This window comes from Thermobia domestica, chromosome 4, assembly GCF_964235325.1.
Source record: "Thermobia domestica chromosome 4, izTheDome1.hap1.1, whole genome shotgun sequence".
Taxonomy (NCBI): domain Eukaryota; kingdom Metazoa; phylum Arthropoda; class Insecta; order Zygentoma; family Lepismatidae; genus Thermobia; species Thermobia domestica.
Genome location: NC_137457.1, coordinates 249,971,029 through 249,998,668, shown reverse-complemented (window position 1 = coordinate 249,998,668; position 27,640 = coordinate 249,971,029). Strand labels below are relative to the sequence as shown.

General features: G+C 36.6%; 1 protein-coding gene across 5 annotated transcripts in view; it reads left to right on the top strand.

Moving 5' to 3' along the window:
- LOC145683971 (uncharacterized) overlaps positions 1–27,640 on the top strand; it is a 537,083-nt gene that overhangs the window by 332,996 nt on the left and 176,447 nt on the right. For all 5 annotated transcript variants that reach the window (XM_081755704.1, XM_081755703.1, XM_081755705.1 and 2 more), the window contains one exon: positions 14,920–15,787. In XM_081755704.1, the coding sequence (XP_081611830.1) occupies positions 14,920–15,787 (868 nt within the window). The remainder of the gene's footprint in view (positions 1–14,919; positions 15,788–27,640) is intronic.

The following is a 27,640-nucleotide window of genomic DNA, read 5'->3' as shown; positions in this document are numbered from 1 at the left end:
TTTTAGTTGCATGGGCCAAAGGGAAACGGAGGTTCATGAAATTTGCTGTACCAATGGTGTGGAGAGAACCCACCAACCATCTGGATGATTGTTATTTTTGTCTCACAGTAGTTAAGGGACATTCTAAAAAAAAAGCAAATACACAATAAGTTATCCCAACGTTAAATTCGCAATTAGACCTATTCCGCACGGGGATGAACTTCCACTTCCCGAGCCCCCTACCAACTGGGAAGAGATATGGCCAAAAGACTCTGATGATGATCATGACCTTGATGAACCATCGACATCAACATGTACATCCAAGGATCCAACGTTAATCCCTGACTATGTTCGCGAGCCACATTTCATCCGGCAATGTGAACTTAATGACCTAGTCCGTGATTTGCTGGGGCCGCGGTGGCTCAGTGGTAGAGCGTTCACCTCTGGTGCTTGGGGTTCCGGGTTCGATCCCAGCCCCCGCCAAGTTAACTTTGTAGTGCGTGGGTTTTCTCGGGGTTCTCCCGTTTCCTCCCACTTTCATTCCACCATTTCATTCATTACTCATCATCACCGTCTCCTTTAGCCTAACCGGCATAACCGCGGGACGTAAAACTCAAAGATTTCATTTCATTTCATTTCCGTGATTTGCACCTGACAAAACAAGAGGCGGAACTTCTGGGATCAAGGCTCCAGCAGTGGAGCTTATTGGATGCAGAAACGAACATATCAGTGTACAGGAAAAGGCATGTTCAATTTTCAAGCTATTTCTCAATGCAAGATAATGTGTGCGTATGTACGGATATAAATGGGTTGATGGCGGAGCTAGGAATTCCTTACGTTCCAGAAGAATGGAGGTTATTTATCGACGCGTCAAAGGTCAGCCTTAAAGCTGTCCTTTTACATAATGGAAATAAACCTTCTATACCACTTGCGCACTCAGTGAAGATTAAGGAATCCTATGACATCATGTCAACTTTGCTAAATCTTATAAATTACAAGGACCATTGTTGGCAAATATGTTGTGATCTCAAGGTAGTTGGTATTTTATTAGGACTGCAGTGCGGTTACACGAAGTACCAATGTTTTTTATGTTTATGGGATAGCCGAGCTGATGACAAACATTATGAAGTGAAGGAATGGGAACCTAGAGTGAATTACGTACCTGGAGAATGCAACGTCAAATACGCTCCTTTGGTAGATCCTAATAAGATATTACTACCGCCACTTCATATCAAGTTAGGACTTATGAAAAACTTTGTCAAAGCCATGGACACATCTGGTGAAGGTTTCAAGTATTTGCGAGATAAGTTCCCTAACCTGAGTGATGCTAAGATTTCAGCGGGAGTGTTTATTGGTCCCCAAATTAGGAAAGTAATGCTTGATGATAGCTTTGACAGCAAGTTAAACAGTGCTGAGCTAGCTGCCTGGACAGCATTTAAGTGTGTTGTGCGCAACTTTTTGGGCAATAACAAAGCTGAGAGTTACACAGAAATCGTACAGGACATGATACAGAAATACAAAGAGTTGGGTTGTAGGATGTCTTTAAAAATCCACTTTTTGCACTCCCACCTCAGCTTCTTTCCTGCTAACCTAGGTGCTCTCAGCGACGAACAGGGGGAAAGATTCCACCAAGATATAATGGCAATGGAGAAAAGGTACCAGGGACGATGGGATCCTTCAATGATGGGGGACTATTGTTGGGGTCTTGTTAGAGAATGCAACATTTCTTACAAAAGAAGGAAGTAGTGTACGTTTTTGTAACCCAATGGAAGTTTCATATATTGTGATAGTTTTGATTGTCTTTTCATGACCTTTTGGTACATTTGTATTATTGTTTATTGTAAATTGTCACACTTTTAAATTATATTGTATTATATTTTATATATGTGTTTGTGGTAATAAAGCAAAACGTTTTACCTCAACTTAAGAGATCTGAAAGCATTACTATAAGGTGCAATAAACAGTACACACAGTATACATACAAACATATTTATTTCTCTAGAAAGAATAAAGCGATTATTACGAAACTTGGAGGGTTTGTTAAATATGAATCAAAGTATACTTAGGTATAATTTCTATGTTAGTATATGCAAGGGGACAAGATTTTGGGGTGTAAAATAAACGAAAAGGGAAATTTTTGAGGGATTTTCCCGAAAATCCCTCTGTTAGGGAAAATCGTACGTGATGGAGAAAAACCGAGTGCATATTCGAATTCAGCGCAAAAAGTTCCTTTAAGAACAGGTATTTCCTTTTATGTAACCAAACCTTTGTTAACTAGTGTAATTTAACTAACCGTTCCCACTAGAATGAAAACTATCATACATTTGATTAACTTTGTAAAACCTTATAAAGTCGTCTATCTCGATTTTCTCGATTCACCTTCAAGCGTGTAATTTTATAAGCTCGATGTGATTTGTCAGTTGATATAGGCCTACTGTATGTCGTATCTTTGGACCAGGTGCGTACTCAGAATTTTTTATTGGGAGGGGTCCAAGTTTTGGGGCTGGGTCCAATACTACAAGCCACTACATCTATGTTAGTGGTTCTGAACGATGAATCGCGACACACTGGTGTGTCACGCAGTTCCCTAAGTTGTGTCGCAAAATTTTAGAATTTAAAAATCATGAAGAATTTAATATAATTAGTTAAAATCCAGACAGACTGCATCAGTCAACACCTCCAGCGGTAGCAATAGACCCCCCTAATGCTCAGTGCTACATAGAATCATTATAAAAACTAATGAGTTTCACTATTATATCTATACAGGCCCGTAGCTAGCCCAAAAATTTAGAGGGGCCCGGTGAAAGTTAGGGGGCCCGACCCAATCATATTATACTTCATCACCATATTATAGTTCATTTGCAAGCTTATTGTGAAACTTTTATTGGGACCAGCCAAAGTTTAGTTTGGGCCGGCCCCCCTAGCCCCCCGTGGATACGGACCTGTATCTATATTATTATTTATAACATCAAAGAAGTATGTCGCGATGTCCTAACGTTCAGTAAAGTGTGTCATCAGTCAAAAAAGGTTGAGAACCACTGATCTATGTAGTGTAGAACGGTTATTATTCTGCATCCGAAAACAATACGTAATTTTAAAATTCTTCCACAGATATTTTCAGAAAAAATAGAATTAGTTTGTTTTTATAAGAGAAAGAGTACAGTTAAAGTGTTAAGACCATATTTTAATTCTACATCAATCAGTTTCGTGTTAAACAAGTATAATTTTGTCGAGAAAGTGTAACAAATCTATGTTAGAAAGTTTTTCCAGATCCCCCGTGTATGCGCCCGTCTTTTGAACATAGTCATAGTAAAACAAAAGTTAAAGTTTTTAAGAATTGATCACAATTGTTTATAGTTTATTTGGGGGGACAAAATTATATCCGTCATACGTTAATAATGATTTTGTAGAATTTATCTGTATAGGTAAAACCCTGGTTACATAGTCAGTAAAGCATCTATCTACCAATTGGGTGGTTCCGCGTTCGATCCGCAGTTTTTCTCGTTTTTCCCTTCGTTCTAATGCTACTCCGCAGTTCTTTCAACCTTTCTAAAGGAAGCCTGGGACAACTTGGAAATACAAGAGGGGCCAGAACATTAATTTAATTACATTCTTAAGTGCTGAATTTACTGAAGAGTACACTGAGAAAAAAAATGTAGGTGGCGTACTTAAAAAGATAGGTTACATGCATAATTCCTGTAGTTTTTGGACTTAACGTACAGCAGACGTATAACTGAAAACGCATGTTTTATAATACTTTCTGTATAAGTGTTCCATCTATACGTACTTTCCGTATGAAACAATGTAGGCGGTCAGGATCTCACATACAAATGGATGTATATAACATATAGCTGACGAAGGTAACATAAGTATATGCATGGGATATACGGAAACCTGTTAGATGTCAGACATCCTGCAACGGCATGATGTAACATCTAAGGGCAGTGCCTATGTAGCATACAGATAACATATGCTCCGTACAGATTTCTATAGTAAGCAAGAGGATAACGTATATTTGTACAATGTACCGCTGTCCGGAGAACGGATTTTTCTCTGTGTAGACCTTTTCTCCATCCCCCAGACCCTATCTCACAAGTCTGGCTATTATTATCAGCATCAAGAGCATTTTACGGTGTATTACCTTATCCTAGACTAATTGAAATGACCGTTCTTTACACGGGGAGAATAGATTTGTGGAAAACAGATAACGTCGGTTATGGACGTGTTATTTTTCACCCATTCTCACCTTCCATGCCGATGGGTGATAAACTTTGATTTAAACTACATCGAGAGTGTCATTATTCATCTCGACCTAAAAATTATGGATTCGACACTTATAGCGATCTCTAGAATTGTTTACAGGCCAAGTTCTTCCTTTCTCTCATCCTTCATGCCGATTAGGGATGAATCTAGACTTAAATGGCAACGAGACTGTTACTATTCATCTTAGCGACCCCGAAAACTATGGATTGGACACTAATATCAATCGTTTTCGATTACTTTCACATGACACCCTCGACCCTTTCTCTCCCCACCTGTTTGCTGAAAATGTGCTAAAAATCTTCAAAATCGATGGAACAATTTAGGAAGAGTTAGCCCTCAAATCTTGTTGCATACACAACGGGCGGATTTGCCTCGGCTATATGTGTATTTAACATAACCTAAGATCTTTCGCAATGTGGCAAGATGTTTCTCCAAAACTGTGTTTTCAGTTTCACACAGACATACAACTTATGTGTGAAAGGCTTCAGAAAGATCGCTTGTTTTCCCCCCTCTTCCAATGTCTCTGTAGATGTGTTTCTGTGTTTTCATTTTAATCCCGTCAGAGATTAAAAAGAAGCCAAATAAGTTGCGGCTCGTGTTCTAACGAACTAATTACTGACTCAAAACAGAAACCTCACGAACTAACAACCTGTTTAGTGGATTTGGAAAGATTTTGTACGCTGAGAGGACGTTCATAAGTGTTTCCACCTTTTGTTCAAAGGTCTTACTAAACGTAAAATTGTAAAATTTCAAGCAAGCAAGCGTAGCGATAGAAATTTTCAGTATTCATGAGGCAATTGCCTAATTCATTTAATTAAAAATTAGTCAAGACCATTCGGGCCAACCAGAAATTCTATAATGTTCAGTGTATAATGAACAAAATTTTCCAAAGATGATATCTATAACAGTCGATACATCTCATTGCACTAAACAAAATATGAGTAAATGTAAATCCTCATGCGTAGTTTTTGAGAAAATATTTTGTAAACCCAAAAATTGATGCTGTACGATTGTCACGCCATCTATTAAGATGAAACTGATATTAAACATACGAGCGTCAACCGTTTTCTTCTAAAACTTGATTCACACGTGAACTTTATTACTATTTTGTATGTTGTTCGCAGTCTATCGATAGCTGACATCGGGCTGTACAAAATAACGTGCTTAGAGTATAAATTCTTATGCGTAGTTTTCGAGAAAATCGAAACATTTTTTATGGATCTAAAAACATGTTGTTTTTTGGCAATAATGGTTGATACTCTGTTCTAAAATAGATTATTTATTCACGTACTGTGTAAACTGTATAATATACTGTTATGTAACTGTTAGTTTGTCTTCCAACGTGGCGCACACATCTCTGCTGAGAGTATCACATAACTATTTGTAACGATATTGACTCACAAGGAACGAACATGAACGTGTCATCCGGATATCCGAATCAAACGTAGTCCATTCGATAAACATAACAAAGATACGTTCATGCACAAAAAATTAGGTGCCATGGACAACGGAGTAAGTCCCTAAGTCCCATTGCAGGGAAATCGCTATTGCATCAGCACTGTTCATTGGAAAATCATAGTGTAGCTCATTCTCTTCAGCATGAAACAACTTTCCAGAGGTGCTATGTATTGAGGCTCCTAACGTACTTGAACAGGGAAAATTGGGAGAATGTCGAGAAAATTTCCCCCAGAAATCCCTCCTATCAACTTTCAACCCCTCTAGAGTGGTCCCGGGTATAAGCACACAATCCAAATGTATGTCGAAAAATACTATAAGGATTAGGAACTGGGTGTACCAAGTTTCCTTTTGATAGACAGAATAGATATGAGGGGAAAGCGTGTGTTGGTATATAAGCTTTTCCCTCATATCTATTCCTTGTTAGAGTTAATGGGCCCCAGGGACTCACTTCGTTGTCCATAGCACTTTTTTTTTTTTTTTTTTTTTTTGCATAAACGTATCTTTGTTATGTTTATCAAATGGACAAGGTTTGATTCGAATGTCCGGATGACACGTTCATGTCCGTTTCTTGTCAGTAATGTAGAATGAAAAGACATCCGTTTGAGTTAATAGAATTCTAGAACTCAATACAATCTAAATCCATGATGCAGCAAGTGTTAGACATCTTACAACTTATTTCGATTCTATTTGTCCATCTGAAGTATTTTCGAGTGAAGAAATGTGTGAATTAGTGATTTCTCTCTATAATATTTTATTAATGTATGCAGTGGCGTATTTACGATTTTGTTTCGGGAGGGCCTTTGCTAACTTTCGCGGGGGGGGGAAGCTTTGCCTGGAAATGTGAAAATTCTGCAAGATATTTCATTTACTTTACTATACTAAGTAAGATTTCGGGGGGGGGGGGCTTAAGCCCGGAAGCCACCCCCCTAAATACGCCACTGAATGTATGAAAACAGTTGCAGGAATTGTTTTCCGTTTTATAGAACAGCATGATGGCAAATGTTTCTAAACAGTATACTTGTTGAAAATGGCAAAACCAACTAATTACAATCATTATGTCGAAAATAACCAAACCAACTAATTACAAGGTTTCTGTTAAAAATAACTTAAGCCAATTCATTACAGCTTTCTGTATTGATATATATCGAACTGACGTAATAAAAAAAATAGGTTAGTTATTTTAGCTGAGTTATTTTCTGATAACAGGATCTGAAATAAACCGAACTGTGTTTCATGTTACACATGATTACTGCAAATCTGTTGCTTTTTTTTTTTTTTTTTTTTTTGCCGTCCATTTCAGGCTATACCCATGCTCTCGGTGGTATGCTAAACACTGCTTGAATAGTGTGGCATTGCCAGATAGTATCAAGTGCTTACTGATGTCACATAATAAAGGAAGTAATCGTGGAATTCTGCTTGGATACTGGAGAAATTAGTTTTCGACCCTTTCCGCAATTCACAGCAAAGTACCGCTTCTCGAACTGCAATGCTATTTAGTAGAATCCAAGAACTTTCTTATTGTGACTACCACAGTAAACGTACACATTTGGCAACAACGCATTATGGCGTTTTGCGCTAGTTTCTTCTTAAAATTTATTTCCTTAAATGTCAATTAATATTTAAATAAAATGATAAAAATAACGCGAAAAATGATCAAATAATATATCTATTTCGTAATAAGATCGTTACTTTAAAGTACTTTACACATACAAATAAAGATTTCATAAAACTGAGCACTTCTAGAAAGATCTAACAGCAAGTGCCATCTTGTGTGCTCGTTTTAAAATAAATCAAATATTTTCTTTTTCTTTGTTATCTTTTTCAATATCAGAAGACATAACCAAATGAATCAGTGTCTTGTATTGTAGCTGAAACGTAACTCTATCTTATAGTACAATAATTATAATATGTAACGTTTCATTGCGCAATAGTTAAGGGAATAGGCTAAAATATGTACTGACTTCCGGGTGGTGATCCACCTTAATACTTGTCCCAAAATCGAACCTGGGATCACGTACACGGAAAGAGCGCGCGCTGGCCACTGGGCCAGCGAGGACGAATATATAATTATTTATCTTCTTTCACCAGTTCACTTCAAAACACATACCTTGCCGGAAAACAGTAAGAACTTAACCTGCGCTGTTTGTTGGCTAGATTTGATGCTACTTGAGCAGACTCGTCGGATAGGATACGACGACAGCGGAGCGAGCGAACAAATGCAAAAATCTGGAGGATGTGTTCCAGTGTCGGAGTGGAACAGGAAAAATCATTATGTCGAACAGTGTCTGACATGAGATCGGAAAATGTTTAATTAATTTGCTTTTGATCCCGCATAAATTTCAATGCCATACTTAATATTGTTATTCACCTTCCTTAACTTGATCATCCCTTCATTATATGAAATAAAACTAAGTTGATATTAGGCAAATCGTTTATTGACAAGATACGACCACAAGGGCGCCCATTACGGGGGTAAGGTGGGGCGCCCGCCCCCCTAAGAGAAAATTGTACTTGTGAATATCGAAAACCCAATAGAATTTTTACATTAGTTATAGCAAAATTTGAAACTATATTTGAAACCTCGCTTATATTTGCCCCCCCCCCTTGGAAACCACAACATGGGCGCCGTTGTACGATCATGATTGTGTACACCCATTTCAGCTGTTATTTTTGCATCACACACTCCGCGCCCGAAAGAAATATTTGTAGAAACCTCCAGCCTGTGTTCTTGTTTCTGTTTGAGAAATTAGCATAGAACTTTCAAATTTACAGCACAGCAGATAAAATTATAATTTTATATCTATCAATTTATCATTAATAGCCGATAAAATATTTTTTGACGCAGAGTATTAATACGCATTTTTCACGGTTAACCAATTTTCTATTTACTCGTTAACTCCGTTCTTGTTTGCTACCTGCACATCCAAGAGTGAAACAGCGCTCGCCTATGATGCGAGAAGTCCTTGGTTCGAGCCCCAGCTTTGGTGCGCCAAATCGTGTTAGTGGGTTTTCTCATGTTTTTTTCATTTCCTCTTTCATTTTCATTCCACCAATTCTTTGATAATTATCCACTTTCATTAATTAATCAATCTTATTTAGACTAAACATCACATAAAAGTAAAAATTTCAGTCTAAAAATTGATTCGCCTGTTCTATGCTACAGTTATTGTTAGTAACATTGAATAATCAATTTATCTGTACCTTCTACACTTAAATATTTAATTTTTAAATCAAGGAATTTAGTGTATATGTTCTTGTAACAACTTGGAAAACCATGAAGTTAAGAATACTATAGCGTGCAGTTTCTTTAGCCACTATTACGTGCACGTCAGTTGCCTGTAGCGCTATGCCAACAGTATTACTCCCTTTTCTTTTTCTTAAGAAAGAAATAAAGAACATAAAATATAAAAAAAATCAACAACTAATAAAGAATATTTTTATGACACTGACAGACGCTTATTCGAACCAAAATTTTTTAGAGGTCATTGACCTTGTATCTTGACCGCAGAATCAGCAGCAGTAGCCGACCTTAGAAATCCTCCTCCTCCTCTTCTCAGCAGTAGCTAAGTCCTCCGTGCACACTTCAGTTGAACAGCTCAATTTCTTTACCATTTTATTTTTTATTTTTAATAAGAAAGTTTCTTATATAAAATTTTTCCCCAGTCTTGTCTCGTTTCATCTTGTTTCACTCGTCTGACGTTGCAGAACCTTCTCTCTACGCACGGAAATTTGCGTGACTGATAGGTATCAATATATATATATATATATATATATATATATATATATATATATATATATATATATATATATATATATATATATATATATAATCAGAAAGAAATCACTCTCGATTTCTGATAGCATATGACCAGGGGAAAAGTCTTTTGTGAATAATATTGATTCTACCGATAGGGAATAGAACAAGCTCGTTCTATTTTATCTTTTGCAAGGATCTCCTTGCTTAAGTCAAATCTGTCTCGATTTCTTTTGTTTTAATTTTGTTATTTAGATGAAAAATGATGCTTTCTCATGATATATATTTTTTTCTTCGTGGTTTCTTTTTCTTTTGTTTAAATTATTGATGGTTGGTCAGTGCGCGCGCTTGTGGTTGCAGATTCGATTCCCGAAGAGTTAGCGCAGACTCTTGATGTTGATCCAGTATGGTGAAATAATTGGAGAGCTCCTAAATTTTAAAGAAGTACATAATTAGATTTAATGGCAGTGGAAGTAGACGTTTCTGACTACGTATCACCCACTTGAATGTATACCTGGTTCTTAGTCTTAATGAACTGTGACGTCAGGGAATTTATCAGTTGTTTTATGTAAGAAAAATATATGTAGTAGAGGTACAAACTAAACCAACTTTTATTATCAGCAATAAAACAGTTTAAAGAGCATTTGTGGCCACGAACGAACTTTAAATGTGTCCAATATTGTCACAATTACAGAGTTAGCTATTGTCATTGTTCCCAGCTGGCACAACGTAGACTAGCCTTGCATGTTTTTCCCTTGAATTATGTTACTCACAGTTCTTGATCTTCGATGAATAAAGGTAGGTTTCGTTTGTGTGCAGATGGATTAATTTGAGAGAAATGATGGCCGTGTTACATTCCTAAACATAGGACTACCATTTGAGACCAGCAGAAGTGCATTTTCTTAGTGCGAGAAGAATAAGATTTACGGAAAATATTTGAAAATATATATACGAACGATTTCTGGTGTTAAGATACTTGTAAATGCAAGTTCAATTTTAGTTTCATTGGAGTTAAACGCTCCCGCAATCCCTTGTATGCAAATAACATTTCACAACTCCGAGATTTTATTTTATCGTGCCCCCAAAACGGTGGATTCACCCCAATGCATGCAGATCGTTAGACAAAATCTTGAACCAAATTTCCATTGAAAGAGTATTTTCTCTGTTAAATATTCAGTGGACAGACAAAAGGAGGTTGAATGTTAACATGTGAAAAATTGATACCAATATTTTTATATAACTAAAAACACATAACATTACATATTAATATGACGTGATAGTATCGTATCTAAGGCATATTTTCTGAAGAAAGTTAGGAGTAACGAAAAATATGTGCAAACCATGTCACGAAAACGATTTGTTCACAATTGTCCCATTTTTTTAAATTTGAAAATATGATACTTCTACTATACGTATGTAGATTACAGAAATTAAAGGTTAATATACTAAAAAGTTTTAATGACTGCTGCCTGTTTGTATCAAAATGAAAATTTCCAGTTACGAGTAGAGTGGTTACCTCCGATACGAAGAATCCTTAGTTCGATCGATGATAGGCCACGTAAAATTGATGGGCAATGTCGTTAGTTATTTCAGTGTTCTCTGGTTCCTTTCCTTGAGCCTCGTTCCACTAGTGCTTTCACCATAATTCTTTTCGACCTTCAGTTTGAGATACGCGTGCTACAAGCATGCCTTAACGTGCTGTATCACATCACGAAGTGGTGTAACTGAAATTCTAGCCGTTTCTGAGATACAAGACGTTCTATTTTATAAGTGACTATGGCTTAAACATAAGCAGTTTTCTTTTCGTCGTCCTGTTAAAATAGTTTTTCAGTTCCATCATTTCGTGTATGGAGAGTCGATTTGTTTATCATTTATCTCCTTTAGTCTACAGAGCATTACTAGGTATATCACATGTGTAGTGCAATATTGAGCCAAGTAACTTTATGTAACTTTATCACACAAGTTATGCCTTCATCTAAACCTCCGAAGTTATCCCAAAATAAAATATCTTAAAACTTGAGACATAACCAAAATGTTTTTCAAGCAAGCTTGAAAACTGTAGACAAATCGTTAGACCCGTTTTCACGTTACCACATTTACAAATACTTCCTCCAATTGCTCCTAAATCTTATACAACCCAAGATGTTTAGTATCTCTATTTTATGTTCGATTACATTTAAAACAAAAACTGGAAGACCATTTTATGTTCATATTTTATTTGGAAATGACATAATATTATATCCAATGAATGTCTGTAAGATGTCCTCTCCAAAGTCGACAAAAAGCTACTACTTGAATACGATTGATATATATCGCATTTCATGAAAATCGTTACACGCTTCGGAAATATTTTCTTGAAACCTCGCGTGAATATATCAATCTTCGATGTCGCAAACTATCCTCCTCGACTGCCAGAATCAGTGCAACACTTGGTGAGGATCGGTTTAAATGTTTGTCATGGTTTAGTCGACTCAAAGAAATGTCATGGTGGCTGCAAAAGGGCTTCGCTTACGTGATCATGGAACGATTTTATTGAATCAGAATTCGAATCTTTTAAGAATAAAAGAAATCACCAGCCAAGCTGAATTTCTGATTTTGCAACTTAATGAATCGCCTGTCCTCCTTTGACCTATAGGACATAGCCGTGTGTCATTAAAGATTTCATTTCTCCTTTTTATTAAAAATGGTCTGAAATTAAATGAAGTACGAAGTATGTTGTTATAATTCGACATTTAATCTAAGAAACTTGATAAATACTTTATGATGTGCAGAGACATGTGTAAAGATAACTAAAACTATAATATAAGGAGTAATACAAAAAAAAAAAAAAAAAAAAAAAGGTAGGTGAAACAGAAAAATCGAGTAAGCAGAAGTTAAATAAATATGAGTTTCCTAAAAAAAAATTCGAGACTTTTATGTAATATCCGGTATTGTACGAGGTGTATCCGTAACTAAGGTTACAACCCAAGTGGGCGGTCAAGTAATATTTTCGTGTGCAAGTTGACTATACGGGCTTTCACGGTCAATTTTCTCGCTTCCTTCTTGCTTCTGTTGCTTCCTAATTGTTGCAAGAAGTCTAGCGCGAGTTACATGGATACTTAGACGGCACTTGTTACCGTTTATAGAAAGATATTGCTGGACAACTTTTCCACGATAAGAAGAGATCAAGAGCTAATTTGAAATATGGTTCTAGCAGCAGGCGTTAGATTTCTATGACTGCGTGATACACAGACATTTAACAGTGTTTGGACAATGGCGATGATTACGTTGAAAAATCACTAAATACGTAGTAGTAGTAGAAATTTTGTCAAATACTCTTTCATTTTAATGAATACTAGCCATCGTAACTTTACTTTCTGGACCCGCCTCATATTTCCAACATACTCCATTTCCTGCTCTTAATTAGGAAAACCTCGAGTTCAATTCTTAGATTACTCACTCTACCTAATAATTTAGTGTCTTTGATTCAGTAATTGATATAAATGGTTCCTATTGCGAAGGACATTGTCCTTTATAGAGAAGGAGATAGATCCGAGATTCAGATAATTTTAAAAATTAAATGATTCTATAAAAACGAAAAGAAAAAGAAATATATAAATATGTAATTTTGAAGTCATGTCTTAGCTCTCCCAAAAGATATATTCCTACCAGTTTATAACATACGAGATATCTTTTTGTAGGAAATTTATTTATTTAAGAAAACAAATTAACCTGTCCAGAAAGAATCCATTGATCTGGCGGAGGTACTATATATATGTGTGCATCATTTGATAGGTAGCTTCACTTTGCATGTGGCTGGGTTCAACAAAGGACTACTACTACCACTGTGCTCTCCTTTCTTCTTCCGGATAAAGTAAAGTGGTTTGTCAGATGAAGACACGGACAATCAACCAGCAAAGCTTTAGCACCGGGTTTTCCATTACTCATCCTGCTGCATTACAAATAGGGTCCATTCGTCCAGATCTCATCGCTCACTTGTTTGTGAAGATCTTTTTGTTGTTCTCTTTTGGTCGAACCGGGGTTCAATTGAAGCACCTCCGGGAATTGAGAAAAGCACTCTCGCCTCACTTTTTTTTCCTTCCTGCGTTATTTCGACGGCTGGAGAAATGCGAAAGAGGTAAAACCAGAGGCCATAGATTTTGTTTTGACGAAAAATAGCAGGGCAGTTGGTGTTTCCGCGACCGCGCTCTCTCTTGGGAATCCTTCAAGGGAAGGAGTTTCGTGGCAAGTTGCCGCGCTCAACGTGAACTGTAATGGAGTACGATTAGAGAAACTAGTCCTCAGAAAGAGAATTTCTGATTTAATTTTAAAATCTCTCTCTAGTACACTCAGAGAGAAAAATAAATTGTCTTCTGACTTTTACTGTACAGTATATGGAAAAAACATTTTTGAAGAAGACAAAATCCCTTGTTTTAACTCTTCTCAACGAAATGTTGATGCATAACATTCAAAAATTAAACTGAGTACGTGCATATGCATAAACTACAGTAAAACTTTAGCTAATAACGTTTTAGGAGCTAAGGACTTATTTTATGTAGGAGACTATACCGAACAAGTGTACAATATCTTTCTATATAATATATAGCCTAGTATTTATTGAAGTCGTTAAAATTTGAGGGAGAGACTTTTAGAAACGCTATACCGAAATTTTCAATTTCAAAACGCGATATAATAGCAAGAACGCCTTCAGGGACTTGATAAGGCAATTAGTCAACCAAATTAGAAAGAAAACCTTCACCTACCCCCCTCCCCCCCGCAAAATCAGCATATTTGCGTCTTTACTTTAAGGCAAGTTTAAAAGAGCATTATTAACAAATAGATGGCAGCACGTTTTCCTTATCTTTCTAATGTATTTTGTATGCAGAGACATACTAAAAATAACTCAAACTAAAAAGATCGTTATTCAAACTTTTCCCAAAACAAATTGAATCGTTCGTCAGGGAATAACCCATCCAGTTTTAAATTATTTAGTGTCATTTTTTTTTTTTTTTCAAAAAGCGGGTTTCACTAGTAATATCCTATTTCTGAAAAGTAAAATTAAGTACTCTCTCAACATTGAATAAAACCAAGTAATACTGCACATAATACTGCAGTAATGATACTGCAGTAATAATAGGCCCTACTGCACATATTATTCCCTGATTAATGATTCAATTTCTTTTTGGAGCATAGTTTGAATAGTGATCTCTTGAATTTGATTTGAATTATTTTGAATATTGTCTCTTCATACAAAATACATTGGTAAGATAGAGCAAACATGCTGACATCTATTGGCGTGTAAATCAACGAAGTATAGAGATGGCACGGACATTAAACCTTTTCTGCTTTAATTTGTCTCCATCTTATGCATTAACATAAAATAATCTTCCTAGCTTTAATCAATGTAACTTTTACTTATTATGTAACCTAACATCCGGAAAGAACGTCGTTATTTATCTCTTGTTTCTCCTTGTTTCTCGTTGCAGATGGATAATCCGGCCTTCCAGGATGTGGACCTCCTCCCTGCCACTCCGAAGAAGCTGCCGACTGTTCACCGAGTCGGAGGCAGCAGTAGTAGTAGCAGCTATTCGACTTCCGGTTCCGGTGGTGGCAGCCCCATCTATGCCACACCAACAACAGTCGTAAGTCCAACCAAAAGACTGCTCCCGCCAGAAGACCCAGTGGGCAGCAAATGTTACACGAACCCTCTTCTACTGTTCTCGGATACATACCTCACTTCCTTCACAACGGGTGGAACCAAAGTGTTAGGTGCTCTTGTTGCACCCTCTCCATCACCAACGGACAATGGTACGAACAGTGCCGTGCTTGTGCCTTCACAGGAATATGCCTTCAAAAGAACCAGTAGTTTTACGTCATCTTCCAAAAAGTGTACTGCCGGTAACGGTAATAACAGTACCAATAATAATAACAATAATAATAATAATGTTCTTGTCAGTAGAAACGGTAGTGTTATTGTTAAGGACAAGTCAGTGCCGTTAACGTTGTCCAGAAAAATTAAGAAATATTTGGTCGCTGCGAATTCAACTTTGGACTTGTCTTCTAACACAGGGCCCACGGGGTCTCCAATTTCCACAATTTCCGCAAACGTTCCAGAACCGTGTTATTATACTCGAACAAGCCCGTGTAGTGAAAATAGAAGAAATCTCCGCAGATCATCTAAAGGTGTTGGTGTGTGTCCGGCCAAGTTGAAGAAAAGGCCACTACTTCGAAGCTGGAAATTGCAATTCATACCCAGTGATCATTCGAAAAGACGGACAACAATTTTGTGTTGTATTCTGTTATTTTCGGCGTTTCTTATACTTACGGCAACTGGATTAGTCGTCTATATGTCTGGTAAGTTTTATTTTAATTTTATTTAAGTATTCTAATTTTCTTTACTGTTTTAATTTATTTTAATTCATTTATTACATTTATTTTATTTCAGAAAACTTAAATGTTCCGTTTTCATATATATCTACTACAGGGTGTCCACATGAAACCTCCCTGATTACAAATATTAATTGCATGGAAACTATTAGTACCAGAGAATAACGGTTTGCGGTATCTTGAAGAACAACTAAGTTTTTTTTTTCCGGTGTGATCGAGTTGATGTCTTCTTCAATTTTGTGGCGAAGAGCAAGAATATCACATACAGGTGTGGCGTAGACTCTATCTTTGACATAGCCCCATAGGAAGAAATCCATTGGGATTATGTCGGGAGATTGCGGTGGCCAAGGAGTGGGTCCATCGCGTCCAATCCATCGCTGTGAAAACGCTCGGTCTAAAGCCCTACGAGCATCTAAACACCAGTGCGGTGGGACACCATTCTGTTATCACGTTTGGTTGTAAAGGGAGTATCTGTGGAAAAGCAAAGTGTCCAAGCTTGTCCAGATATACGGGACCAGTTATTGTGTGCGTCATGACGAAAAATGGTCCGATAATCCTGTTGCGTCGCAAAGCACACCATACATTCACTTTCTCGCTATCTCTGACATATTCACGAACAACGTATGGGGGTTCGAAACCCCAAATGTGCACATTGTGACGATTCACCTTGCCTGATGTGTGGAAGGTTACCTCATCACTAAAAGTCATCCTCCCCAAGTAATCGGGTTCATCTTAAATCCGTTTCAGAATCTCCATTGCAAACCTGGTTCGTTTTGGTAGGTCATCGGGCTGTAGCGCCTTAACGATTTGCACCTTATATGCACACAAACACAGTCTTTTATGGAGCACCTTATGGACCGTTGAACATGAGATGTTCAACTCGCGTGACGCTCTTGAGAACTGACTTTGTTGGGCTTTTAGTGAAGGCCTCCTTGACCTCACCAGGCTGGCGGTTAACACTCCCCGTGACTAAAAACTTTTCAAACCATGTTTTAATGCTCTTGACGTCTGGTGGGTCCTGTTGGTACTTTCGTCTGAAGTTCCCTTACACGGTAATTGGTGATTAGTCTCAGCCAATCACACCACACACTGCGTTATCTCTCGTGTACTGTTGTCATCTTTGTTCATGAACACCTGCAACAAATGACAAAAATTCATATAAACTTTGTAACTGAACACTTGCAACAAATAACAATTAACAATCGTAAAAAAAAAAAAAAAAAAAAAAATTGAATTGCTCTTCAAAATGCCACAAACCGTTATTCTCTGGCACTAATCGTTCACCTCTGGTGCTTCGGGTCCCGGGTTCGATCCCAGCCCCCACCAAGTGAACTTTGTGGTGGACAAGCACCGTGTGCGTGGGTTTTCTCGGGGTTCTCCCGTTTCCTCCCACTTCCTTCATTCCACTATTTCATTCATTACTCATCATCACCGTCTCCTTTAGCCTAACCGGCATAACCGTGGGCCGTAAAACTCAAAGATTTCATTCCATTTTTTCTCTGGCACTAATAGTTACCATGTAATTAATATTTGTCATCAGAGAGGTTTCGTGTAAACATCCTGTATATGTATTTATTTGTATTATCAAAATTAAATATAATCTAGTTTGTGATTGCATGACGGCGAAACGGCTACACTCCACTCACATGAATTTTTAAACATAGTGCTCCCTCGATTTTTTTTATCCTGTTAATATTGGCTAAAATGTGTACAGTATTTTCTAATTGAGATATCGAGAGTTCAAAGCTTGTGCCAAAAGCAGTATTTCAAGCTGCAAGAATGGATTCAGTAATTATTACATTTAACAGTGCTGTAGACAGCAAATTGTTCTAGGTGTGGGCTTATTACTGTTTATAAAGGCAATAAGGACAACAAAAGCCTGGATTTAATATGGATAATAGAATGCTTTTTTGAAGGAGAGTAACATATATTTTTACCACAGTACAACAAATAATTGTTCTGATTTCAGAATGCCAAGTTTGTTTTATCCAACATATCTTGGAGATTGGGTTGGTAACATTGTTCTTACAATGTAATATGGTTACCAGCCTTTCTGTGACTGCGTTTGAACAGAATTGATATTGATATAAGAAATGAAAATGATTTTAACAAGATGACGCTATCTCCCACGAGACAATAGTCTTGCTGCATGGGAAATTCCCGGACCAAGTCTCCTTTGGAAGTAATGAATAGAACTGGCCAGTTAAGTCGTGTGACTTTACTCCTTTCCTTTATATTACTTCGTGTTGGTACTTCTTGAAATCTCAAAGGTCTACGTAAAAACCAACCCGGAATAGTGCGAGAATCCAATCAGGAAATTAATCGTTTCCAGCCACATCAGTGAACAAGTATGTTGGAAAAGGAATTGTAAATTTATTGTACGGAATAAAGTCCTGCCGAGCAAGCCGTGTGGGACGTATCATCTTTCATTTTTAAATCGTAATATTTATCCGTTTTAATGATGTAAAAAAATATTTGTAAAGATACAGTATTTTATTAAGCATATTAAATCCATCTGTTTTAATGGACACCCTTTATTAAATTGTATGTAGATCTGTGGACTAAAATGGAATAGGCAAGACAGGAAAACATACTGCATTTGTAAATAAATAATCTAATATAAATAAAATAATGAGTTTGTTTGTGTGTCTGTCTGTCTGTGTGAGGCCTGGAGACCAGGCGAGTGGACCGAGAGTTACCAAATTTTGGTTCCAGGTACTTTGGTCCAGCCCCCAGACCAAGACGAAACGTTTTTTTTTTTAATTCGAACCAGGAGGGTCTAACGGGGCATACCAGGACATGTAAAAGTACTAGAAAATGATCGATATTAGTGTCAAATTCATAGTTTTCGCGGTCGCTGAGATCAGTGGTGACACTTCCATTAGCGATGACTTTCAAATTCAGCTACCATTGTATACGGGCCGGGGGTCACCTGCGGGGGAAGGTTGTTACCGAGACATGTAAAAGTAATAGAAAATGACCGATATTTTTTTTTCTTTCGTTGTTGTTCAGTTTGTTTACATAGATATTTTATCTGACTCATGCGAAGAATGGGTATTTCAGCTAATACATAAAATAAAATTATAAACAGGAAGAAATAATCTGAAGATTGTGGTTTAGTTGCAACTGTATCTCTAATCCTTTTCCATAATCTTGATGCAATTTCCTTTATGTTGACTTGCAGTTTAGCAGTTATTTTCTCTGCCTACAACGCTAGATAGAACAACGTATTACTCTCCTAACATAACAAAACGAACACACATATCGTGGTTTCAAATAAAAATTAAAAGACGAAATAAGGTGCTTATTGTTAATTGTGTTGGATCGTTTATTTATATTCTGTAGCGTTACGACCGCTTTGCCCTTCAGAGGATGGATGGGGGAGCATTAGAGGAAAATCAAACAAGCGCCGACCAACCGGATATGGTGCTCCTTGCATCCGTTTGCTGTTTCCTTGTTTGGTTTCTATAAACCACGGAGCTGTATACGGTATTTTGAATTATTTGTAAAGGAAAACTTCCCTCTGGGTACATATATTCTCGCTTCATAAAATTATGTTTATTTCTCATGCTTTCCCTATTTCCGAGGAAGTTTGTTACGCGAAACTAAAATCGAAACTTTTAAATAAATAAAAAAAAAAAAGTATGGGTTCACCGCAATAACATACTCGCTTCACGGTTAATTGTAAAATCATTCTGTGGCTTACTGAACCTGAAGGCTCCTCACCCTAGAAATAATATTGAAGCGAACATTAACAAAGCTTCTACCATTCTAATCTATTGGAATTTTTATGTTTTGTTAGGGTTGCCAAATGACCAGTGTTTTTGACATACTCAACTATACAGGTATATGTCTTTCAAGATGTAAAATACAATTATTCTTAGAACCTGTTTCATAGGTTATGAGTGGATGCTGGAAATTTCATATTTCAGAGTTGGGAACCCTGGTGTCTGTCCGTCTGTTCCACGATAGCTGTCGTAACAGTTATCCGATTTAGATTAAACTTGGTATGTGCCTTCCTTCTACTTGCAGAAATAACTTTATTGTTTGGGGTTCCAATCCATCAAGACTAAGGGAGTAAATTGCATAGATATTGTATCGCAATTGATATTTACTGATATAATAAAAATAATTAAGTATTGCATAATTCTGTTCTCATTAGCACTAAATTAGTTCGAATATTTATTATTGCAGATGAGGTTATGACGCAGATTTACAATAGGAGTCCCCTAGAAATTTGACGTATACCCTGCGTTTTGACGTAATGGACTCTTAGTACTTTCAAATGTCGTATTTATATATGAACGTTGCATTTTTCGGAGCAGGTTAGTCTTAGAAGGGCACAGCCGCTGTATTTATACATAACACCGTTTACGAGTATAAAAGATGTCATTACGAAAAACTCGCACCAACCTGCGCTAGGTGGTCACAACAAATAAGATATCTATATATTTCGGTTCAGAACAGCGGGAGAAACTATTGGGCCCCTTTCGATTTAATTTAAAGTATTTAATATTTAATAATATAAAATATTTTAAAAATTTAATATTTAATTGAAAATGAAAACCTTCGCTCGCTTCAACAATGCAATATTGTATTTTTAATGGGTTTATATTGAGGATGGCTAGCCCGAGCTCGAACGATTGCGACCCTGAGCTTTTGTGAGCCGTATTCAGATTAGTGAACACTAGCTTCATTGAAGATAATAAGCCTGAACCCGAGTGAGCACCAATTGTAAACTAGCCGTCTCTGGTCTAGATTACTGTAGACAACTTTCAGATGATTTTTCTACTTTTCCCGCTCTTTTGTGTACCTGAAGATCTTGTATCTGGATTCATTTCAATGTTTTGTTGCACTGCCTTTATCTTGTCTCCTATTGAATTTATATCTTTCGTATATGCAAGTACTTAAAGCCAAGGGCGCCGATTTCTCTGTAACTTTGGAGGAGCCCAATCAGATGTGGGTTTGTATATTCATAGAAAAATACATATAACAATACATATTTAATATAAAAATACAAATTCATAAAAATACATGTGATTCCAGATGAGCTTTGGGGGGCCTGGTCCCCCGGCCCCCAGGATCGGCGCCCTTGCCTAAAGCGTGGGATACAAGTGTTGTTTTACAGAGTGCAATTAATTGAAACATTGTTAAGCTAATCATAGAAGAACTAACTGTAATTTACTTCCTTCTCTTTTAATCAGAGGTAATCTTAACATAATTTAATAACTGTTAAGACTTACGGAAAGAAACAATCATGTGTTACTTCAGCGTACTCTTATTTAATATTCTTTACTATACGAGCCTCTTTGTTCCAGAACTGGTTCTTCTAAATCAACATACAGTAGAACCTCTCTCGTCCGCCCTCAGCTGGTCCGCCACTCCGGTTGATCCGACAGTGCTCGAGCCGAACTTGTCCGGACTTGTCGGTGACTCACGAGTCCCATTGTCGTTTACTGCCGTCGCGGCATTGGTGTTTACTTGCTGTTACCACCAGTGTTGCCAATCTGGAGGAAAAGTAGCTAAATCTGGGACATTCGATCTCCACGATAGAAAAAAAAGTAATTAAGATTGGCGACTTTTTTGGTGATTTTTAAATGACGAGTTATCTACTTACTTACAAATTGAGCAACTTTTTGCTGCAAATAACCTGTTCAATAATCTTTAGAGAAGCGTTCAAAACAGTTTTTGTTCTTTTCTTTCTTTTTCTTTGTTTTAATCAGCGCAAGTGATGAAGAGTTTGGGAATACAGTGTACCCACTCCCGCACAATCCTGCATTGTTATCTATTACCCTTGCCCTCTAACGGAGAACAATTCCAAACTTGATGTCCTTTAGTTCTCAGAGCTTCCGTTGAGAGACACAAGTAATACAGCATTACCGATAGCAACGAGATTAGCTATAGATGCGTCAATAAAAGCGAAGTGGATGTTTGTTATATTTGTCCTTTGGGATCTTTTAATTACTCTGCACTTTTTCTTAAAAAATGCATAACGTAAGTACTGCAGTGTTAATTACTTCGGAACTATTATGACTCCAAAATATGAACAAAAGTATCCGAAACCATGTGAAATGATCCCTGAATTCAAGGATTGGTTATGCACTGTTGACAAAGAAGTGAGTAGAACATATTGTTAATTTTACATCTACAACTTTAAAACAATGCTTATAGACAACGGATTTCACGAATAACTCTTTTTTAGCGACTTTTTGCCCAAAATTGGAGTTATTTTACCTCTTGTTTAGCGACTTTTTGTGTCAACGTTTTGGAAACACTGGTTACTTGTCGGCTTTAGCAGTGATGCCAACCTGTGGGAAAAATCACATATCGTGGGAGTTTTTGACCTTATTTTCTCGGAAAGGGATAATAAGCAGCATATATTGGATTTTTCGAGAAGATCGAAGTTTACGGCTTATTCATATTTAGATATTGTAAAAAGTGACTAACACAAAGAAATTTAATTTTTTAATATTATAGCATACATTTAATTAGTATAACGTGGAAAATTCACAGTAAAATGGGATTTTTTTGCCTCTCGACATGGGATTTCATATTGTTTCAGGTTGGCATCACTGAGCTTTAGTGCTCCGCCATCTCTTGTATCGTTACTTTCGTTGTGCGTATTTTCTGTACTGTACAGTGAAGTTTTTGATGCTCAACAAAAATCTATAACTTTTTTTTTTTTTTTTTTTACGATAGGCTTACCTAGTAAATACTATACGTACACTATATATTGCTCTTTACAATAATAATAACAGCTTTAGTGTTTTTTTTTTTCAATGTTTCTACGGTTAATTTTGTGTTCTTTAGAGATGTTCCATTCTATAAAGAAAATTTCATAGCAAACTTACTTTTCTCGTATTTTCTCAAATTTAGTTTGTTGATACAGCCCATGATTGAATATATAAACTTACTGACAATTCTTCGTTACGATTAGCCACCATCAGAAAGGGAATCCAACACTATCACGTGTCATGAGCGTATTTATTAAATATCAGTTTGACTAATATCGTCTTTTCATGCCATGTAATAGAAAAATATCGTATATTTATTATCCATATAGCTCAAGCATGCAACTTAGTCATTTACTCAACAGCCTCTGCATTTTCCCCATTTACATCGCTTGATTTCGCTGACGTAACACAATTGTATCGTTTGTATTAATGAAGGTAAAGCTATAACTGTTAGTAACTATTACAATTCATTTTCCCGTCGTGAGTAAACATCGTAAGAATATACACATTAAACAAAGGAATGTTGGGTGAAGGGGAAAGCACAATGATTTTAATACGAATAATCTATCTATTTATCTATCTATGTAGGCGAGGATCCAGGGAGGCTATAGCCCCCCTTGATGCTCAGATATACACTGGATAAAATGGGCTTCAATCTTGCTTTACACTGGATAAAGCTGTAAACTATGGTTTAGCCCCTCCCTTGATCATATCCTGGATCCGCCACTATATATATATATATATATATATATATATATATATATATATATATATATATATATATATATATATTAGATGGTTTGAGAGAATATAACTTGTACTTATAAATCAGAAACAGTTCGACATAGGAAGAATGAAACAAAAAAGAAGAAGAAGGAAATGAGATAGAAAAATGTCAGAGGGTGTATCGATTGAAATAAATTGAAGTTTAGCGTCCCTTTCAGCACCGAGCCCATATGAGACTTGGTCTTACAGTTTAACATGGGATCCGAACCCTATGAGCTCCTGCCGGTAATCAAATGCGGGTCTCCTGCACCGATGACGCGTACGCTAACCATGTAGGCACGAGGAGCTGTGAGGCTGAGGGTACATCGAATGGAACGATGTGCTTGCACGACAGGACAACCGAATGGCAAAGAAATATATATATATATATATATATATATATATATATATATATATATATATATATATATATATATATTAGGGTGTATCGAAAAAAACTTTTTTTCGAAATCCGGTTACGGCTAGTGCGGATTTTTGGCCAAATGGCATCAATAAAACGTATAAAAAATTTCAACTCGATCAGACAACTCCTTCTGCTGCCGAGTAGAGCCCAAATATTAGAAAAATCAACGAAAGATTCACTTTTCAACTGATTTTTCAAAAAATATTTTTTAAATATTTCCTATATTTTTCGGTCTTTTAAATTATTGAAATAGCATTGGAAAGGAGAAATAAATACATAAAACAAATTTATTACGGTTATTTCTGTACATCACAAGCATAAAAACCTAGTTAATTATTTGTAAAAATGCACTGATTTTCTGGCCTATCGTACAATTAAATTTTAATATAAAATTATTGAAGTCTCTTGAATAACGAAGAAAACACTTTAGTGCTAAATTCTAAGAGCAGTAATAGTATAAATAATTTGCTCCCAATGTCGTGTGCATCTGCTTATCACACTAGATCACCTGCCACCCACCTCTCCCCGAACGCCTCTTCTCTTGTACTTGCCCAGATGAAATGATCTGTCTTATCAGTCGCCAGTAACCAACCAGCTGTGTCGAACGTGATTGTCGCTGCTTGAGTTATTTATTAGTGCTGTAGGAAATTTTATCTACATAATTTGTTTTCGTGTGACGTGCAGTATGTAGAAGTGAGAACAGTGTTTCAGTTATGTTAAGTACTTTTTATTAGGAAGAGAGTGACAGATACGCTGACGTTACGGCATCGACAAGTTTGTTACGGTCTGACGTTAGGAATAGCATTATTGGGACACCCAAGGAATTGGGTAGAACACAGCTACCAACCGTTGAAATGTATTGAGAGAATACCTATGGGGGCGAGAAGAAAAAATGAGAATTTCGGGATCCCGGAAAGAGCCTTCAACAAAGGATTTAATTTCTATCGTCGCCAGGAAGATTGTAGAAAATTGAGATTACGCCTCAATCTTGTGGTTCTTTGATCTAGAAGAAAAGGCACCTCTAGCACTGGCACTTTTCTTCCTTTTTCGCAGTTGCAGGCAAGAGGATCGGAACACTTACAAAAGGCTATATCAAATGAAATATTTTTGGCAGACTGTTGAAAATCAGCAATTCGTTTCGCAGAAGTTTGGAAACCGGACTTTGCTGAGTTTTACAAGTCACGGACAATATTATGGTACTTCAATATCATTGCAACAATCCTTCTGACACTGAATATTGCTTCGCCGCTGATTGAGGCGTAATTTCAATTTTCTACAATCTTCCTGGCGACGATAGAAGATAAATCCTTTGTTGGGGGCTCTTTCCCATAGGTCTCAATACATTTCAACGGTTGGTAGCTGTGTTCTACCCAATTCCTTGGGTGTCCCAATAATGCTATTCTTAACGTCAGACCGTAACAAACTTGTCGATGCCGTAACGTCAGCGTATCTGTCACTCTCTTCCTAATAAAAAGTACTTAACACAACTGAAACACTGTTCTCGCTTCTACATACTGCATGTCACACGAAAACAAATTATGTAGTTAAAATTTCTTACAGCTCTAATAAATAACTTAAGCAGCGACAATCACGTTCGACACAGCTGGTTGATTACTGGCGACTGATAAGACAGATCATTTCAGCTGGACAAGTACAAGAGAAGAGGCGTTCGGGGAGAGGTGGGCGGCAGGTGATCTAGTGTGATAAGCAGATGCACATGACATTGGGAGCAAATTATTTATACTATTACTGCTCTTAGAATTTAGCACTAAAGTGTTTTCTTCGTTATTCAAGAGACTTCAATAATTTTATATTAAAATTTAATTGTACGATAGGCCAGAAAATCAGTGCATTTTTACAAATAATTAACTAGGTTTTTATGCTTGTGATGTACAGAAATAACCGTAATAAATTTGTTTTATGTATTTATTTCTCCTTTCCAATGCTATTTCAAAAATTTAAAAGACCGAAAAGTATAGGAAATATTTAAAAAATATTATTTGAAAAATCAGTTGAAAAGTGAATCTTTCGTTGATTTTTCTAATATTTGGGCTCTACTCGGCAGCAGAAGGAGTTGTCTGATCGAGTTGAAATTTTTTGTATGTTTTATTGATGCCATTTGGCCAAAAATCCGCACTAGCCGTAACCGGATTTCGAAAAAAAGTTTTTTTCGATACACCCTAATATATATATATATATATATATATATATATATATATATAATATCATTGAAACAAGCTTGAAAACAAATATACATTCTCCAGTTTAGGAAATGGCTACCATTTAATTGTGAGTTCTTCCTCGTTCAAATAAAATGTCTAGTGCTTATAAATCTCTAATGGTTGGAGATAAAAAGATAAAACAATAAGTGATGTAGGAAAATTGCAGAAGATGCACGGAATGGAGTGCTTTGTTGGCACCACAGGGTGAGCGTGAAATAACGCGTGCCTGAGGAACTGTTGAGCTGTCTATAACACTTCGACTGTCCTCCTGTGCATTCTATGTTGACTGCTTTTCTTTTTTGTTTCCTGTTTTAGGCCCATTTCTAGAGCGGAGCAAGTTTGATAATTCTTTATGCTCTGTGGAGAATTCCTTGGGCACGAAACTATAACGAAATACTTTGGATAGTTTAATAATTACCTGTACCTTGGGCAGAAAGTGCTCATACATGTGCACTATACTTAATAGAATGTTAATTTAAGAATAACAAAAGAAGAATGTTTTTAATATATGTAAAAAAAATATATTATGGGACAGTGTTATGTAATTAGTTGCTAAGTAATTGTTTATGGATACCTAATCATCTTGTATGTGTGTATGACAATTTGAATGAAAATATATTAAGAAGTGTATCAACTAATAAAACATTTAGTACCGTTCATCGACTTTATAATTCCGATAGAAAAGGTGAGAATAATAATATGTATAATTATTAAAGATATTTTTACATGCAAACTATTACTACCACTCAAGATTCAGATATTATCGATCGAACCAGGTTGACGACTACCCTTGGTGAGTCGTTATAAAAATTTTGGTTTACCTCACCCGGGACTTTTCATAAATTCATATCCCGAAGCAAAGTAAGGGTGAATTTACTTTTGTAATAAAGTTAATGAATACAAATTTCACCAGACTAAGAAGTGGTAGAATAATTATAAGAAAAATGAACGGTGAAGCAATTGAGAAAGAATCCAATAATAGTGACAACGGTGAACATAGTGTAGTACCAGGAATGACATCAGAAGACCGAATCTTGTTAGCCTTACAGCGACAATTGATTCAGATGTCTACCGAATTAAAGCAGACGATAGAACAGAAGATAGAACAGAAGTCCGAAGAATCTAACAAGCAATATGAGGAATTAAGAAGACGAATGGAACAGAAGTCAGAGGAAACGAAACAGTCAATTGTCCAGGCGATGAATGACATCACCTCGCAGTTCGAGGAAAAGTTAAAAGGAATATCCGAGGATTGTCAGGATAAGCACAACCACCAAATCCAAGAAATCAGTGATGTAAAAAAGGATTTAGAAGTAATAGAATCTTCTGTTCAACAGCAAAAGATTCAGGTCATCAATAATTCTAACAACATACGTGCAAATACGCAATTGATAGCTACTCTACAGGAAGAAATTAGAACGCTACAAGTTAAGGACAACACATACCACAATAATATGGGTAGTGATCGCTTGGAGTTTCCCCACTCACCAGAGATGACTTCGCCTTCACCTGTGTCTGATGAGGATATTATTTTGGAAGAAATACATCCGAAGAGTACAGATGGGCGGAGAGGGGATGGTGCGACGACACATCACGTCATGGATAGGAATTGTCACCCAATAAGTGCACGGAATGATAAAAGGAAGGTAAAATTAAGTGTTAAGATGAGTGAAAT